This window comes from Neophocaena asiaeorientalis, unplaced genomic scaffold, assembly GCF_003031525.2.
Source record: "Neophocaena asiaeorientalis asiaeorientalis breed wild unplaced genomic scaffold, Neophocaena_asiaeorientalis_V1.1 scaffold418, whole genome shotgun sequence".
NCBI classification, from domain to species: domain Eukaryota; kingdom Metazoa; phylum Chordata; class Mammalia; order Artiodactyla; family Phocoenidae; genus Neophocaena; species Neophocaena asiaeorientalis.
The window spans coordinates 3,136,968-3,156,822 of record NW_020175731.1 but is presented as its reverse complement, the minus strand read 5'-3'; the positions used below and the strand labels follow the sequence as shown (position 1 = coordinate 3,156,822).

The 19,855-nt window shown below is 37.3% G+C and overlaps 1 protein-coding gene across 1 annotated transcript in view; it reads right to left on the bottom strand.

Annotated features, from left to right (window-relative positions):
- Positions 1-229: 229 nt before the first annotated feature.
- The window catches only part of SLC41A2 (solute carrier family 41 member 2), a 98,184-nt gene continuing 78,558 nt past the window's right edge, over positions 230-19,855 (bottom strand). Inside the window, exon 10 of the mRNA XM_024732216.1 lies at positions 230-3,598. Coding sequence (XP_024587984.1) covers positions 3,413-3,598 — 186 coding nt within the window. The 3' untranslated portion in view covers positions 230-3,412. The remainder of the gene's footprint in view (positions 3,599-19,855) is intronic.

The window sequence follows — 19,855 nt, the reverse complement described above, 5'->3', positions numbered from 1 at the left end:
TGAATAATGAGGAGAGAACCTAACAGTGAAAAAGTGGTAAAGCAATGGAGTGGAGCTCTAGGTATGGTCAAAGCCCAATTTATTATGCTCATAAACACAACGTATATACACGGACCACCCAGTCTCTTCTGAGTTCCACACAGGCTCAGTGTTCATCTGGTTTATCAAGAAGTAAGTACAACAAGGCTGGGTAAATACATCTTAAATTTTATTATTTGGTTTACAACAATTCAAAGATGGCAGATGCCTTTTATAAATGGGTATACTATACTAGAGCTATATTATAAGGCAAGGAAGCCCAATTACCGAAAGGCCCTTCAAAATGTACTTCACTTGGCTACATCATTGATAGTCTACGTCGTGGAATTTTTGATGTCTCCCAGAAGATACATTACCATCAGTTTCTATTGTATTAGGTTCTAAGAAACTTTATTTCTTAAAGAAAAAAATGATTGTAGGGAAAAATAAAAAATGTCTTTGAAAAGACTATCTGTATTTAAATAAAGTGCCTGATTAATTCGTGAAGGGAAGAAGTTCAGAAAGCAAACTTATGTTGTATAAAAATAAATATTGTGAATTCGCTGTATGTAAGACTGATAATAAATGATTTTTGTGGGTAGGCAAAGTTATCTTATTGGTTCCATACTTATGTGAAGGCTTTCAAAAAACCGGTAAAATTTTTTAAAAGGAATTTAAACCTCTTTTATAAATTAATTCAGCTGATTGGTGACTGATTTTTCCATGTCTTTATTTTTTTTCCCATTACATGTCTTTTAGACATTTTGTTGCTGTAACCAAGATTGGGTAGCAAAACAGAGAGGGCACAGAACGCGTATCAGTCATCCTAGTTATCTATTAGCATCTCATGGAAAATGGCTAGATCTGGGAAGGGTGGCGGCAATTAAATATTCTATGAAATAAGGCATTGTTCTTTCTTCCAAAGTATTCATTTATCTTTGATTTCCTTGGTCTTAGGAACATGAATAATTTAGAGTTGGCTATACTTACCATCAAGATATATTAAATGAAGATTTCCCTGTCTGAAATTGGAGAGATGTAGCAATACTCTATTCTACTTTAGAAGATCCTGTTCCCCTAGTTGATTTCCTCTCAGTTAATGAGTTAGGTACTCTTGGTACATTTGGAGGGTCACAGAAATAGCACTGGCTTAGGAGACTGGAGACCTGTACTTAATCACAATGTGGGTACTCTGTAGTTGTGCAACATTAAAAATGTACCTTCTCTGATTTTCAGTTTCTTCTGCTGTAAAATAGAGATAGGAATATCTACCTGACCTATTTCACATGTACTGTGTGAGTACTAAATAATACATGTATTTGAATGTGTTTTGGAATATGTAATGCACTAAAGTTGTTGGTGAATGCTTTAAAAATGTGGTTTGCTGTGCACTTCTTTAGGTTAAAAAAATGAAAATATAAATCACTGGGAAACATAAATCCTTCTGAATCATATAGCCCAAATGTAAATAAGTAATTTACAAATGCTTTACAATAAAATCGAAGAAATTATTCATGGATATTTTAAAAATAAAAAATCTTGCAGCTAAATATTCATCAACTTAATCATTCTTTCTTTTATAAGAATGTTCACTATGTGACAATATAACTCTCCAAAGGAGAAATTCTATAATTAGTTCAGTTCTCTGCCTCAGCAGCTTCATTATAAGGCAGAAGAGTGGAATAAAGTTTCAAAATAAGCAAAAATATATAACTCTAAACCACAGTCCCCTTATTTTAAAGAGCTTAATAGGAACACTTCCCCCAATATATTTATAAACAACCTACTACTTATATAATGTTAACACTAATTGACAACTTAAACCACACGATCAGTCGATGTGCATTTCTTCTTCCCTTTATCAGTTAAATTATTAAATATCTGACAGTCTTGAGAGATTCCACTGCATTTTTTTAAAAATGAACTATATGTAATATAAAAATGCTTACCTATTGAATGACTAAGGTGTTGGTCAAGTGTTCAGAATACAATCAGAGTTTTAGAAAAATATTTGAGAAACATAGCAGTGTACCTGATAGTCTCCCACGTAGAAATCAGCCTGTGCAAACAGATGATGTGCACAGGCATGAAAAATAACCAAAGTAACCCCACCGATTTCTCCTTTAAAATGGTAAGCCTACCAGTTTCAACAGAGTTCTTAAGAGGAGCGAATGAATCATTTGCTCATTCTAAATCTTATGATAGCTTGGTTATATTAAATGGTACAGTTTTTTTTAATGAAAAGAAAGTATCAATTATAAGGTAGGTAACAAATATTAAATTCTGGCCAGTAGCAAAATTTTTGCACCACATGACAAAAGCATACCAATAAAATGCGCTAAAGAATAACCACAGAATGCTAATATCCCACTATGATCTTTGCTATCAACAATTTTTAGCAAAGATTTAGCTCTCCATCAAAAGCTTCTGTCTCTCTCTTTCTCACACCACACACACACACACACACCCACACACACAAGCATGCACGATTTCTCACACCATCTTGTTTCTACAAACACAGCTCAGGTTATCTTATTTTGGACTATTAAGTCTTCAGAAAAAGATCAACATTCTTTCAACAAATCAATGATCAAAAATGACCCACTGATGGGACGTCCCTGGCGGTCCAGTGGTTAGCACTCTGAGCATGGGTTCGATCCTTGGTCAGGCAACTAAGAGCTAGCATGCCACATGGCATGGCCAAAAAAAAAAAAAAAAAAAAAAAAAGACCCATTGCTTTCATTAAAGGCCATTCTGTGTTTAAAGGGTAGCCTGCCGAGAACTTGCAGAGTTGAAATTAAATTAGCATCAGCACAGGGAAATTCATACAAACAGGTAAAAGTGAGTTTATCTCATACTCAGCAGAACATATTGAGGTTAGGGTAGGAGCAAAGTAATTGGTAAATGGATCCTCAGCTGGCAGAGAGGTGGGCATAGTTAGAACTATTACAAACTTGGTTGGGCCCCTTTCATTTTAAAGTCTGCTTTGCAGTACAACACATCTGTGAGACAAGAAAGGCTAAACCAGAACTCTGTTTCCTTTAACGTGGCATTATGAGTTAAACAGTAATACATTACATTTCTGCTATGTCTGTGGTTTTAAAATTATTCATTGTAAACATCCTATATTCTTTCCTAATTATTTCAGAGTTTGAGTCTATGTCTATGTCAAATTATCATTTATTCTATGAAAAGCAGCACAAATACTGTTCATTCTGGTTTCAGCACAAATTCTTTAAAAATAAAATGTTAAGGCCATTTAATGGAATCAGGGCCAACTGAAGATTACCCTCACAGAAGTCAAACTACTGAAATAAAAGTTTTGAAAAAGAGCTATAAGTGGTTGTCTTTGTGTTTTCCTTCTTGGTAACTTGAGAGCGGTTTGTAGGATTTATTAGTCTCCAACATCTCCATCTCGATCTCCAATAAGCCAAAGAAAATGAAAACTTAAGGCTAACAAGGCTGTCCCGAGCAGATCACCCAGTGCCGTCAGATAGGGGATGGAGAAGCTATCCGGGTCCTTTCCTTTCCTCCAGAAATGATGGACCATCCAGTCAGCAATCCACAGCAAGGTAAACACCTAGAAGAGAGCACCAAAGATTACTCCTGTCACCTGGACAGTCCTAGCCCAGTAAACACGGCCATAAGCCTAAGCCACTGCTCTCTGAAGGGAAGAGGATGCGTCTAAGTCAAGAACCTCACTGGAAAAGAAGAAAGAGTTAATTGACAGTAACATTTTCTTTTCACAAGAAAAATACTATGTATTGCTGCAATTAATAAAGTTTTTCTTCAACTTGTCACATATATCTTCTCATTTTCTTCTAGCCTTCCCCAAACCACCATGTTCCTTACATTTAGTAGTATTGTACATTTTGCCAAACCACTGTTGTTTCAACTTCTTCCTATATGATAAATCTGTGAAGAAGGAAGAAGACATACGAAGAAGGAAATAAAAATAAGGAATAACATTCTTCTATTGCAGGTACAATCAAATAAAATAAAGATGGAGAACCGACCATTTACTTACTAATTATAAGGCCATTGGTGGCTTGTCAAAGCAACGAAAACTTCGTTTCAATGGTAAGAACAGTCACCAGAAGGTAAGGGCACTGAGGAATGACTTGTTGATACAGATACAGATATATTTATAGATAGGTAGGGTCAAAATATTTCAAAGGTCTATTTAAACACTAAGGTGATATAAGTATTTTCTAGGATATCAGGGATATTAAGACCTTTGTAATGCTTTGAATTTTGGGATCAGATAAATGATTTTTTTCTTTCATCCATTTAGAGTAAGAGGATTCTCTAGTTTTCAAACACCTGAAGTATTAAAAGGGATTTGGGATTAGAGAGGTTAATATTCACTGGTTTGGGACAAGTTGGCAAGTACAGGATACTAGTTAAGAACATACTTCTATACCTGCTGGCTAACTATAGGCAAGTTACTTAACCTCTTTATGTCTCTAAATGAACATTAGAGATGATAATGGCATCTACTCTCATGAGCATGTTGTGAGGATTAAATAATAGACTGAGTAATTCAGTGCCTGGCACACAATACACTTTCAACAGACATCTGCGTGGTAGTGAGAACACTGGTACGTAAAGGAGGAAGCCCGCCTAGGTCTAGCCGAGCCCAGGGTCTGTGACCTTTTACTACTCTGACAAGTAGGCCATGAAGGTGAGGTGTCTGCCTTGGGTTCCAAACTTCTGTGCTGTGGTTTAGCTCTGACACCTTTACCAGGAAGGATGGTGGCTTGTCCAAGCTGAGAGCCGTATACTTAATCCAAACGAGGGAACTTCACATGTCTTTGGACATCAGTCAGAGAGAGAGGTTGTACTTTAAGTCCTGTTTTCTTTTGTATGAGGCTGATTCTTCCTTAGTGTTTCATGGCAAAGACTGTTTTGGAATCATATTGTCCTGTTCTTCATGACAATCTGTTTTGCATGTGGAGGAAGCATGGAATGTTAGAAATAATCCTGGATTTGGAAGTCATAAGATCTAGTTTTGATTTCCACTTTGGCCATTTATCAGCTATATGACTCTGGGCAAGCTTCTTACCATTAACCCTCAATTTCCTCATTTGAGGAGAACAAAACCAAAACGGGCCTCATATCTGCCACACTTACTTTGAGATAATTAATAAGAGCCTCAGTTTAGGAAGATGAAGAGAAACGTAAAGAGGCGGCACAGTCTCAAGTTACATTAACAAAAGCATAGTGTACAGACCAAGAGAGAGCCACCCACACCGGACCCTGGACGGGTCAGGCCACAACTCGGCAGTGTGTTAGGAACTTGTTCACCCCTGTGCTCCCAGCACCTAGCAGAGTGACTAGCTCACAAAGTAGACCCTTGATATCTGATTGAGGGCATAAAAATCAGCAGGAGACAAGGTCATTCATATAAGAGACTCCTATGAGAACAAGAACTGTTTGTCCTGGGCAAGGAGGGCAGGAGATGTAAACTTAAGAAGGTTATTGTGTCAGGAGACACTGGCTTATAACACACAGTGTTATAGGGTAGAGTTTTAGGGTAAAGGGTAAAAGTTACCAAAAGTTACCAAAACAACTTAAAAAAAACCCAACAATTTGGGCTGTCTATATATGTAACGAATTATGTAGTAAACTCTGTATTACTGGAGTATATCAAGGTTCAATAAAGAAATTTTTTGATTGTGTGAGTAATATGTGCTGGAGGAAACAAAATTTTTAAAGAGAATGAGGGTAGCTATTTTCTCTGGGATTGGCAGGAAATACAAACAAATAAATCTATATTGTATATTTTTTATAACATTATGTATTTATATATTAATAATATGAGTATATTTATATAAATTTATATAACATACATCATACATATGTGATATATAATTTACTAATTCGTGGTATAACATTTACACTGAATGGGAGATTTGTCTAGAACGGGGGTTGGCAAACTATAGCCCATGGGCCAAATTCAACCTGCTGCCTGTTTTTTGTAAATAAAATTTTGTTGGAACACAACCCTACCCATTTGCTTATTTATTGTGTATTTAGTCTATTATTTAATCCTCACAACCTTATTATTAAGTAGGTACTGTTATCATCTCTAATGTTCACTTGGAGAAGGTGAGTCAGAGAGGGTAAGAAACCTGTTTTAGTACTACAATGACAGAATTATGTAGTTGGGACAGAGACCATATGGTCCATAAACACAAAATAGAACTAAAATGGCATCCTTACCTCATACTCCCAAATAAATTCCAGGTAAAGACAAATATAAAAAGCAATACTTGGACTTCCCTTGTGGCACAGTGGTTAAGAATCCACCTGCTAATGCAGGGGACATGGGTTCGAGCCCTGGTCTGGGAAGATCCCACATGCCGTGGAGCAACTAAGCCCATGCACCACAACTACTGAGCCTGCACTCTAGAGCCCACAAGCCACAACTACTGAGTCGGCGCACCTAAAGCCCGGGCTCTGCAGTAAGAGAAGCCACCATAATGAGAAGCCCGCGCAATGGAACGAAGAGTAGCCCCCTCTCGCCGCAACTAGAGAAAGCCCGCGTGCAGCAATGAAGACTCACCGCAGCCAAAAATAGATATAAATAAATTTATTAAAAAATAAAAACAATATCTGCCTAGGCATACCTTACCCAAAAAAAAGCAATACTCAACAAGTTTTATAAGAAAATGTAAGAGAAGGTCTTTAAGACCTTGATGTAGGGAATGATTTCATAAATAAAATGCACAACATATTAAAGGAACTGTTTATAACTTACATTAAAGATTCCTGTGGTTCAATAAATACCATAAATAAAAGTTAAAAATCATGCCCCAGGCTTGGAAAAAAATCTCTTCACTACACATAACTGACAAAAAAATTAGTATTCAAATACTAAGAGAATATCCAGAGAACTCCTACAGTTCATTAGAAAAAGAAACAATTCAACAGAATAGAAGAGGAAACCTAAAGCTCTAATAAACATATGAAAAGATGCCCAACCTCACTAATAATATGGGGATGTAAATTAAAACCACACTAAACTCCATTTCATATCCATCTGACTGACAGAAATCACCTTTTAAACAACAATAATAGTGAACATTGTTTTTGAAATGGCCCTTTACGGGGCCATGCGGTATTCAAAGAGGTTAACGTGTATGAACTGATTTAATTTTCAAAACATCTCTGTAAAATGCTATCGATTTTTACTATCCCTCTTTGAGGTATGAGGAAACAAAGGCATTTATAGAGTATAAGAAGTCTGCCCAAGATCACGCAGCTCATAGGGAGTCAGGCTCAAACTCATCCACTCAAGTTTAGTCTAACACTAAAGCCCAAGTTCTCATCCATCAGTGAAGTACATTGTCTTGGTAAAAAAGAACTCCACATTGGCAACATGCACAATTATTAATACTTTGGAGAGCAATGTGGCACTGCGTGTTAAGTGTGAAGATGTGCAGCTCCTTAGTTCAGCAATTCCACTAGAAACAATGATTTTTTTCCCCCTTGCAACCCTAAAAGGATAAAACTATGTAGGCTAAAGGAGGCTAGCCTAAGGGGCTCTGCTGGGTCCAGGTCCCATGTGGCTACCCAAGGACCAGGAAGACCAATATCTTGGTGTACTGTATGCATGCATAAGAGAGATGTGCAAGGATATTCACTGCATCACTGTTGTAAAAGCCGAAAATTGGAAATAAACTGAAATGTCTATTGAAACAAGAAGGGCTAAGTTAACTCTTAGGTCATACAAGTGAACACTTATATAGAAGCTAAAATGAATGAAAAAGAGGGACTTCCCTGGTGGCATAGTGGATAAGACTCTGCGCTCCCAATGCAGGGGGCACAGGTTAGACCCCTGGTCATGGAACTGGATCCCACATGCATGCCGCAACTAAGAGTTCTCATGCCACAACTAAGGAGCTGGCAAGCTCCAACTAAGGAGCCCTGGAGCTGCAACTAAGGAGCTGGCAAGCCACCACTAAGGAGCCTGCCTGCTGCAACTAACACCTGGTACAACCAAATAAATAAATATTTGAAAAGTAAATAAATAAAATGAATGAAAAAGAGCTCCATGAATTAATATGAGTATGTCTCAAAAGCGTAAGGCTGAATGAAAAAAGCAGTATAAATAAATGATTCTAATAAGGTTTATAAATATTAAAAACAATACGTTATTTATAGATACACACATCTGTAGCAATAGTATAAAAATATGCATGGCAACGATACATACCAATTTAGAATGCTAATAACTGCTAGGAAGAGAATGAAATAAGACCAGGAAGGGATATCTAGGAGGCACCAACCATAGGTATGATGTATTTTTATCGAGCATTTTGAAATAGTTGCTTAAATAATTTGCTAACGGTTGATAAAGCTGGGTGGTAATTACATGGTTATCTTATTTCCTATCATTTCCTGTACATTTGTGTTTCGTAATACAAAGTGCAAGCAGCTGGGGCAGTGGCAACTCACTGACCAGGGCTGCCCGGGCTACTACTTAAATACCTACCCAGGGGGATGCCTGAGAAAGGAAGGCAGTAAGTATGCCCTGTAGAATCCATGACAAGCTTGGACTTGTAAGGACCAAGTAGTGCTGAGGCTAACACCAAAGGATTATTTTAAAGTCTGTGAATGACTTTTCACGAAGATGGCGCCGCAGGGGAAGAAGGAAACCCCTGACCTCCCAAAGCTGAAGCCAAAACAAAGGCTTTGAAGGCCAAGAAAGCAGTGTTGAAAGGCATCCACAGCAACAAAAAAAGATCTGGATGTCATCCGCCTTCTGATGGCCCAAAACACTGTGGCTCAGGAAGCAGCCCACATATCCTCAGAAGAGCGCCCCTAGGAGAAACAAGCTTGACCACTACACCATCACCAAGTTGCCCCTCACCACTGAGTCAGCCATAAAGAAAACAGAAGACAATAACACGCTGGGGTTCACTGTGGATGTCAAGGCCAACAAGCACCAAATTAAACAGGCTGTGAAGAAGCTCTATGACGCTGACGTGGCTAAGGTCAACACCCTGATCAGGCCTGACCGAGAGAAGAAGGCATATGTTTGACTGGCTCCTGACTATGAGGCTTTGGATGTTGCCAACAAAACTGGGATCATTCAAACTGTGTCCAGCTGGCTAATTCTAAATATAAAAGTTTTGACTATAAAAAAAATAAAAGTCTGTGAATGGAGTAAGCAAATGTCTGCAATCTCTCATCATTCTTTCAACTGTCCTGCCCAGGTGGGAGAATAAAGGGATGTATTCTAGAGAAACTGAATGGGAATGACTCAGGTCTCAAGGATACCAGACACTACGAGGTATTGGCAGAGGATGAGGATGAATTGGAAGTCTGCACAGTTAACAGTGGGATTCTTTCAGACCTTTATTTTGTTCCAAGAACAGAGGCAGGCGGGAGTATAACTCCCCAGAGAGGAGGTTAGATGTTCAAACTTGGACGGCTCCCCGTGAAATGGCCAACTACCCCAGATCCTCCAACAGTAAAGTGCCCAGTCAACAGCCTTCTCCCATCTCCAAGCTACTTAACCTCTCCATGCCTCAGGTGCCTTCCTGTACAATAGGGAAAACAATCCCTCTCTCATAGAGATGATGAGATGAGCATTAAACAGGGCAGAGCACTTAGAACAGTGCTGGACCATAGAAAGAACATAATAACTATTTGCTATGAATTAAAAGAAACCAGGTCATATATGACTAACAAGAATCTGACTTTTCAACAGCTGCACTAGTAGAAAACGGAGAATACCTTCAAAATCCTGAGAGAAGAGTAGTTCCAGTCTATGTCTGTGCCCAATTCATCAACTGAGTGTTGAGGGTAAACTACAGTCAACTTAAGACATGCAGGCACTCAGAAAAATTATCCCATGTTCTCTTTGGAACTTTCTTGAAAATGTTTTGATGCAAAATGAGGGAGAGAACCAAGAAAGAGAAAGACCTGAGATCCAGAAAATAGAAGTGCCAACCTAAGAGAGAGTGAGGGAAACCTCCAGGGGAAGAGCTGTGCAGTAGGCTGGCGACAGAGTCCAGACAGAGCTAGAGGGTGGACGGCTCTGGAAATGAAGTCCCAGGATAAAGGCAAATTGGTAAATTATCTGAAATAACAGAGTTGGGGGAAGGGACTAATTATAGGTGGGTGACAGTTGTGACGGAACACTTGAAAAAAATTCTGAATCAGGAAGAAATAGAAAATATAAACAGACCAATCACAAGCACTGAAATTGAGACTGGGATTAAAAATCTTCCAACAAACAAAAGCCCTGGACCAGATGGCTTCACAGGTAAATTCTATCAAACATTTAGAGAACAGCTAACACCTATTCTTCTCAAACTCTTCCAAAATATAGCAGAGGGAGGAACACTCCCAAACTCATTCTACGAGGCCACCATCACCCTGATACCAAAACCAGACAAAGATGTCACAAAGAAAGCAAACTACAGGCCAATATAACTGAAGAACACAGAAGCAAAAATCCTCAACAAAATACTAGCAAACAGAATCCAGCAGCACATTCAAAGGATCATACACCATGATCAAGTGGGGTTTATCCCAGGAATGCAAGGATTCTTCAATATACGCAAATCAATCAACGTGATACACCATATTAACAAATTGAAGGAGAAAAACCATATGATCATGTCAATAGATGCAGAAAAAGCTTTTGACAAAATTCAACACCCATTTATGATAAAAACCCTCCAGAAAGTAGGCACAGAGGGAACTTACCTAAACATGATAAAGGCCATATATGACAAACCCACAGCCAACATCATTCTCAGTGGTGAAAAACTGAAACTATTTCCACGAAGAACAGGTACAAGACACGGTTGCCCACTCTCACCACTATTACTCAACATAGTTTTGTAAGTTTTAGCCACAGCAATCAGAGTAAAAAAGGAAATAAAGGAATCCAAATCAGAAAAGAAGATTTAAAGCTGTGACTGTTTGCAGATGACATGGTACTATACATAGAGAATTCTAAAGACTCTACCAGAAAACTACTAGAGCTAATCAATGAATTTGGCAAAGTAGCAGGATACAAAATGAATGCTCAGAAATCTCTTGAATTCCTATACACTAATAAGGAAAAATCTGAAAGAGAAATTAAGGAAACACTCCCATTTACCACTGCAACAAAAAGAATAAAATACCTAAGAATAAACCCACCTAAGGAGAGAAAAAACTTGTATGCAGAAAACTATAAGACACTGATGAGAGAAACTAAAGATGACAGAAACAGATGGAGAGATATACCATGTTCTTGGATTGAAAAAATCAACATTGTGAAAATGACTATACTACCCAAAGCAATCTATAGATTCAGTGCAATCCCTATCAAACTACCAATGGCATTTTTCACCAAACTAGAACAAAAAATTTCACAATTTGTATGGAAACATAAAAGACCTTGAATAACCAAAGCAATCTTGAGAAAGAAAAACAAAGCTGGAGGAATCAGGCTCCCTGACTTCAGACTATACTCAAAGGTACAGTAATCAAGACAGTATGGTACTGGCACAAAAAAAGAAATATAGATCAATGGAACAGGATAGAAAGCCCAGAGATAAACCCATACACATATGGTCACCTTATCTTTGATAAAGGAGGAAAGAACATACAATGCAGAAAAGACAGCCTCTTCAATAAGTGATGCTGGGAAGACTGGACAGCTACATGTAAAAGAATGAAATTAGAACACTTCCTAACACCATACACAAAAATAAACTCAAAATGGATTAAAGATCTAAATGTAAGGCCAGACGCTATAAAACTCTTAGAGGAAAACATAGGCAGAACACTCTATGACATAAATCACAGCAAGATCCTTTTTGACCCACCTCCTAGAGGAATGGAAATAAAAACAAAAATAAACAAATGGGACCTAATGAAACTTAAAAGCTTTTGCACAGCAAAGGAAACTATAAACAGGACCAAAAGACAACCCTCAGAATGGGAGAAAATATTTGCAAAAGAAGCAACTGACAAAGGATTAATCTTCAAAATTCCAAGCAGCTCATGCAGCTCAATATCAAAAAACAAACAACCCAATCCAAAAATGGGCAGAAGACCTAAACAGACATTTCTCCAAAGAAGATATACAGATTGCCAACAAACACATGAAAGAATGCTCAACATCACTAATCATTAGAGAAATGCAAAACAAAACTACAATGAGGTATCACCTCACACCAGTCAGAAGAGTCATCATCAAAAAAATCTACAGACAATAAATGCTAGAGAGGGTGTGGAGAAAAGGGAACACTCTTGCACTGCTGGTGGGAATGTAAACTGATACAGCCACTATGGAGAACAGTATGGAGGTTCCTTAAAAAACTAAAAATAGAACTACCATACGACCCAGCAATCCCACTACTGGGCATAGCCCCTGAGAAAGCCATAATTCAAAAAGAGTCAGGTACCTCAATGTTCTTTGCAGCACTATTTACAATAGCCAGGACATGGAAGCAACCTAAGTGTCCACTGACAGATGAATGGATAAAGAAGATGTGGCACATATATACAATAGAATATTACTCAGCCATAAAAAGAAATGAAATTGAGTTATTTGTAGTGAGGTGGATGGACCTAGAGTCTGTCATACAGAGTGAAGTAAGTCACGAAGTTAAAAACAAATACTGTATGCTAACACATATACATGGAATCTAAGAAAGAAAAAAAAATGGGTTCTGAAGAACCTAGGGGCAGGACAGGAATAAAGACACAGACGTAGAGAATGGAGTTGAGGACATGGGGAGGGGGAAGTGTAAGCTGGGACGAAGTGAGAGAGTGCCATGGGCTTATATATACTACCAAATGTAAAATAGATAGCTAGTGGGAAGCAGCTGCATAGCACAGGGAGATCAGCTCGGTGCTTTGTGACCACCTAGAGGGGTGGGATAGGGAGGGTGGGAGGGAGACGCAAGAGGGAGGAGAGATGGGGATATGCGTATATGTATAGCTGATTCACTTTGTTATAAAGCAGAAACTAACACACCATTGTAAAGCAATTATACTCCAATAAAGATGTTAAAAAAAAAATGGATGAATTGATGTCTCCACAGTCTGTTTTAGCTCTAAAGTACAAGGGTAAGAAATCTGTGCTCATAAACCACATAGTGATTGCTCTCCTTATCTCTGCATTTCTTCCTCCATCCCTCCCACATTCTTAGTCTCATAATTTAATTTAAGTTCCCTTCCCATGCAATTTCTTTTTAAAGGTATTGTGATGACTTAAAGGTCAAGCAGGTTTAAATTTACTAATTTTTTTACAGGTTAACAAGGATATCAGTGTTTCCTTGGAACACTGTATAAATGAATTATTAAAAGCACAGTAAGTATCAGATACTTCTTAATGAAACATGCTTTATTTTCAAACTAAATGATTATTTAAGGAATGTATTCTTTTTTACTGGGAAAACACATCAAAAATCTAACCAAGCGTAGACTCTATTTTACATGGTCTGTTTGTTTTTTATGAAATATGCACAACTTCTTTGGGTAAATATACCTCCTTAAAAGGCAACTTTGTTGCTCCAGCTAATTATGCATGTTCTAGATGTATTACTTGGAATTTAAATAAATATATAAAACACACGAATATATATTTGCTTTGGATGATTGATTCTCTCGGCCAGCTCCTTCTCTGAGCTAGAATCAACATTCCCATCTACTAGCAACCCTTCAATGCCCCATTGCCAGTAACAGCCTTGTGTATCATGTGACGAAAGATGATTTCTTTGGGAGAGGAGTGCTTAGAAATATGATACAAATAAACACCAGGAATAGCAAATTAGTACATTTCTTCCTAAGTCTTACAAAAGCTGAATTCATTTTCCCTATAAAAATATGCTTCCCTAATCCAGTTTCCAGACTGCTAATGCTACTCATTAAAATCTAATATTTAAATATCAGCTAAGAATTTAGGATTATCAGTCAACAGGAATTCAGTCTACTCCTGATATACAGATAAAATGTCTTTTCTTTGGCCTGAATTATTTTTGTGAGGTGGCAGGTGGGGGAAGGTAGGAAACAAACAAACCTTATTTCGAGGAGTCCCTAATAATCACCAAACTTCCCAAGGAGTCCATGGCACAAAAATGGTTAAGACTTTCTGTCCGAAAGAAACCCTCAGAATGTGTTCAGGAGACAATATAACAATATTCACAGTCTTGATTTTTAATAGCAAAAAACTACAAACAACCTAAAAGTCCATTAAAAGAAGAATAGATGAAAAAATCATGGAATATTTATACAATGGAATACTATATAACTAAAATAGATGAACAACAGTTACCCATATGAATGAATCTCACATACAATGCTGAGCAAAAGAAGAAAGCCACTTAAACACAAATTCATTGATTCCATTTATAAATTTCAAAACCACGCAAAACTAAAACCATATATTTTTAGGTATCCAAATAAATACATAATCATAGGGAAGAGCAAAAACATTTTAGCCATACAATTCTGAATCAATAGTTTGCTTTGGGGAGGAGGGAGGAGCAGATAGGTAGCTTTAGAAGGTATAGGTACTAGGGTATTGGTAGTGTTATAATTCTTAAGCTGACTGGTGAGTGTCCTGGTGGTCACTGTGTTATTACTCTTTATACCTTGTACATGTCATTATTGTTTACCTATTCAATATTTAATATGCAATTAAAAATTTTTAAAGGGAATTCCCTGGTGGTCCAGTGGTTAGGACTTCACACTTCCTCTGCAAGGGGCACAGGTTCGATCCCTGGTCAGGGGACTAAGATCCTGCAAGCCGTGTGGCGTGGCCAAAAAAAAAATTTTTTTCTTAAATACAATAATTTTTGGCTGGGAGTTCATTAACCCTGGCCTAGTGATCCTCCCTCATGTGACCATGTCATTCTGTTCCAATCATGCAAAGAACTAGTGATAGCCAATGTCACTTAGTATTATGAAATGACAACCTGAAAATCAAGAAGAAAGTCAAACTGAAGACGTTTCTTAGTTTAGTAATAATAAGCAAAGAAGATGGAAATAAAACATATACAAACTGCTAGAGAAAACTAACATTTATTGACTATCTCTTACATGCTAAATAAAATTACTTTAATGCTGCTAATATCCATAGAATATTAAGGAAAGATGCAATCAGCAGAGGTCAGGCCCTGAACAACTTAGGTGTTCCCTCTTTACACTCTGCCTGTAGCCCAAAGATGGCTCTGCTTCTAATACCATCCCTTTTCAAGTAGGAAGACTTTGTTGCCCGGCAGAACATTTCACTGGAAAAAAGAATATTCATTCATTTAAAACTATTTATTGAATGCCTTTCTAATATATTACTCAAATTTGAGAAATAATTTTTTGAAGTAGCACACCAAAATATTTGTGGTGGTGGTCTTGAGTATGGGGATTATGGACAATTTTACAATGATGAACATGTGTTGCTTTATGATAAGAAACAAAACTCAATAAACTAAAAAAATCCCCATAAAACAAGACCAAAAACCACTTCCTTGTCTAAGCTCAGCATGGAGGTCTGTTTTTTCCCTTTACTAGGTGAGATATCATCTCAGAGAACAGATTTAAAAGGATAACTTTGACATCTATAGGAATTTAGTAATGGCTCTTGCTAGAAAATGAAACTACCTGAAAAAAATTTTAATTGCAGGTAAAAGGAAAAGAGTCAGAAATACAGCTCTGAACTTCTTTGACATAAGTAAACAAACCCTGAAAAGAAGACAACTTATTTTTATGGGAGGGGATAAAAGTAAGGGGCAAAGAAATAACTGAGATATTTGAAACCTAGAAAATCAATCTTTTCTTGATATTAGAAGGGTCTACAGTCATTAGTTAGAGACAGAATATGGAGAAGAGCAGAGAATAGAACTGGATGTACAAAGGCAAGGAGCATGCTTAACTAATTAACATTTTAGAAGAAGCAGCTATGAGAAGTGACAAGTGTGAAAACCCAGATATGATCAACCTGGACTTCTGTAAGGTTTGAGATACAGTATCAGACAAGGATTCATAACTATAATTACTGCTGCTGTTGAAATGCTAGCACACTAAGAACTCTATGCTAAGCGTAGAGAATAAAAGGATGTTGATTTGGAATCACAGAGAGAAACACATCTACATTAGATTTGATTGTTTGGCATATTTATACCTGTAAAAGTACAAATACTCATGAAAGTGAGCTGAGATCTACATAAAGAAGAGAGTTTGCAATTAAAAATTTTTTAGAAAAGTTAAGGCTTAAAAGAGGAGAGCAGCAAAAGAATAGACATATAAATCTATGGAAAAGAATACAATTTAGAAATAGACCCACATATAGTAAATTGGTTTTTGACAAACATACTAAGGTCACTGAAGGTGAGGAGGACAGTTTTCCCAACAAATGGTGCTGCAACACTGGGTATTCACATGGAAAAATATAAACCTCAATCTGTATTTCACGCCATATACAAAAGTTAACCCAAAATGGATCAGAGATACAAATAAAAGCTAAAACCAGAATATTTCTAAAAGAAAATATCCCTAAAACTCTAGGGATTGGCAAGCATTTCTTAGGACACAAAAAGCACTAACCATAAAGAAAAAATTGATAAACTGAACTTCATTAAAATTGAAACTTCTGCTATTAAAATATATGATTAAGAAAATGAAAAGACAGTGCACAGATTGGGAGAAAGTATTTCCAATGCCTATATCTGACAAAGGACTTGTATCCAGAATATATAAAGAACTCTTACAACTCAATACCAATTAAAAAAATGGACCTAAGATTTGAACTTCACAGAGGAAAGCATGAATGGCCAATAAATCCATGAAAAGATACTCCATACTATTAGTCATCAGGTAACTGGAAATTATGATCACCATGAGATTACCACCAATACACCCACGGGAATGGGTAAAGGTAAAAAGACTGACAATACTAAGTGATGGTGAGGATGTGAGGCACACGAAACTCTCAAGCTAATGGTAAGGCAGATGGTATAATCACTTTGGAAAACAGCTTGGCAGTCTCTTATAAAGTTAAACAAGCATCTTCCACGCGATCCAGTAATTCTACTTCTGGGTATTTACCCAAGGAAAATAAACACATATGTCTATACAGAGACTTGTACAGAGACTTGGATATACTCATCCAATAGAATGCTAAGGAGCAAAAATGAAACAAATTACTAATACATGTAACAATATGGATAAATTCCAAAAATATATGCTGAGTAAAACAAGGAAACAACGAGTACATACTTAGGTTCATTTATATGAAATTCTAGAAAAGGGAAACCTAATTTATGGTGACAGAGAACTGATCAGTGGCTGCCTAGAGCCAGGGATGGATGGGAACTGACTGCAGAGAAGCAGGAGGGAGCTTTTTGGGGGTGAAGGTAACGTTCTATACGTTGACTGTGGTGGTGGTTATATGGTTGTACACATATGTCAAGACTCATCAAACTCCACACTTTACATGGGTGTATTTTACTGTATGTAAATTATATCTTAATGTTATTTTCCTTTAAATTGCTTTTGTAGGTTGGAGAGGTCATCTTTGTATGTCAAGTAGCAGTGGAGCACACAGGAGGGGTTTGACAAATATCTGTTGAGCTTTTGAACCTGTTTAGAAAGGGAATGCCTAAATATATACAAGGACTCTGGTAGAGTTTTCTTCCCAGCAACAGCCTAGAGCAGGAGTCAGCAAACTACAGCCTGTAGGCCAAATTTGGCCCACCACCTGCATGGCCCATAAGCTAAGAACGATTTTTACATTTTTAAATGGTTGAAAAAAATCAAAGGAAGAATAGGATTTTGTAACCTGTGAACATGATACGAAATCCAATTTTCAGTGTCCATAAGTAAAGTTTTTTGGGGGCCCAGCCATGTTCATTTATTTACATATTGTTTATGGCTGCTTTTGTGCTGTCTTGGCAGATTTGAGTACTTGTGACAGAGACCATATGGCCCGCAAGGCCTAAAATGTTGCTTACCTGGCCCATTACAGAAAAAGTTTGCTGATCCCTGCCCTAGTATAGAGCCTCTTCCCATCATCCTCCACTAATGAAATTACCAGGTTAAGTTCTTGACCCTTTTACTTATCCTGTGATGGAGTAGACATAACAAAGTCTTTGAAGTAATACAAATCTAAGTTCAAATTTTATCTACTACTTAACTACTTCTATTACTTGGGCAAATTTTTAACGCTTTCAGTTTTTATATTTGTCACTTGAGAAGTAGGGAAGACAATACATATCTCAGAGGACTGCTCAAAGGATTATATGAAATACTGTGAATAAAATACATATTGTCTGGCAGTTAACAGACATCATAAATATTAGTTCATATTGTCCTTCTAAATGAGCCATTTAAGAACAGTGGGTTGTCAAATGGGGCAGAGGAAGAAAAAGAATCTGATCACCCACCAAAGGTTACTGTTCCCTACTTGGCCTCAGTTCTACTCTGGCAGAAGTTAGTTATCAACCTTCCTTTACATTTTTTTTTAAGCTCTTAATGCCTATTTCTATACTTAATATAAATGCAATCACGTATTATGTGCTCTTTTTGTGTCTGGCTTCAACCTTAGGTTTGTGGGATTCACAATATTGTTGTGAATATACTGTTGCATAAAGGTGTAGATCATTCATTACCCTTGCCCTATTCATTGTGAAACTTTACTTTTTAAAATAACGTTAAAGTTTAGCATTCTGATAAAAAAGAATAAAATACCTAGGAATAAACCTACCTCAGGATGCAAAAGACCCGTACTCTGAACACTAGGATGCTGATGAAAGAAATTGAAGATGACACAAACAGAAGGAAAGATATATCATGTTCTTGGATTGCTTAGAGGAATCAATATTGTCAAAATGACTATACTACCTAAGGCAACCTTCAGATTCAATGCGATCCCTATCAAACTACCAATGTCATTTTTCATAGAGCTAGAACAAAAAATTTTTAAACTTGTATGGACATATAAAAGACCCCGAATAGGACTTCCTTGGTACCAAAAAAAAGACCCTGAATAGACAAAGCAATCTTTTTTTTTTTTTTTTTCTGTGGTACGCGGGCCTCTCACTGTTGTGGCCTCTCCCATTGTGGAGCACAGGTTCCAGATGCGCAGGCTCAGCAGCCATGGCTCATGGGCTCAGCCGCTCTGCGGCATGTGGGATCTTCCCTGTCTGGGGCAAGAACCCGTGTCCCCTGCATTGGCAGGCGGACTCTCAACCACTGCGCCACCAGGGAAGCCCTAGACAAAGCAATCTTGAGAAAGAAAAATGGAGCTGGAAGAATCAGGTTTCCTGACTTCAGACTATACTACAAAGCTACAGTCATCAAAACAATATGGTACTGGCACAAAAACAGATATTTAGATCAATGGAACAGTATAGAAAGACCAGAAATAAACCCATGCACCTATGGTCAATTAATCTAAACAAAGGAGGTACAAATATACAATGGAGAAAAAACAGTCTCTTCAATAAATGGTGCTGGGAAAACTGGACAACTATATGTAAAAGAATGAAATTAGAACATTTTCTAACACCATACACAAAAATAAACTCAAAATGGATTAAAGACCTAAATGTAAGGCCAGATACTATAAAACTCCTAGAGGAAAACATCAGCAGAACACTCTTTGACGTAAATTGTACCAATATTTATTTGGATCCGTCTCCTACAGGAATGGAAATAAAAACAAAATAAACAAATGGGACCTAATTAAACTGAAAAGTTTTTGCACAGCAAAGGAACCCATAAACAAAATGAAAAGACAACCCACAGAATGGGAGAAAATATTTGCAGTCATGCAACTTATAAGGGATTAGTCTCCAAAATGTACGAACAGCCATGTAGCTCA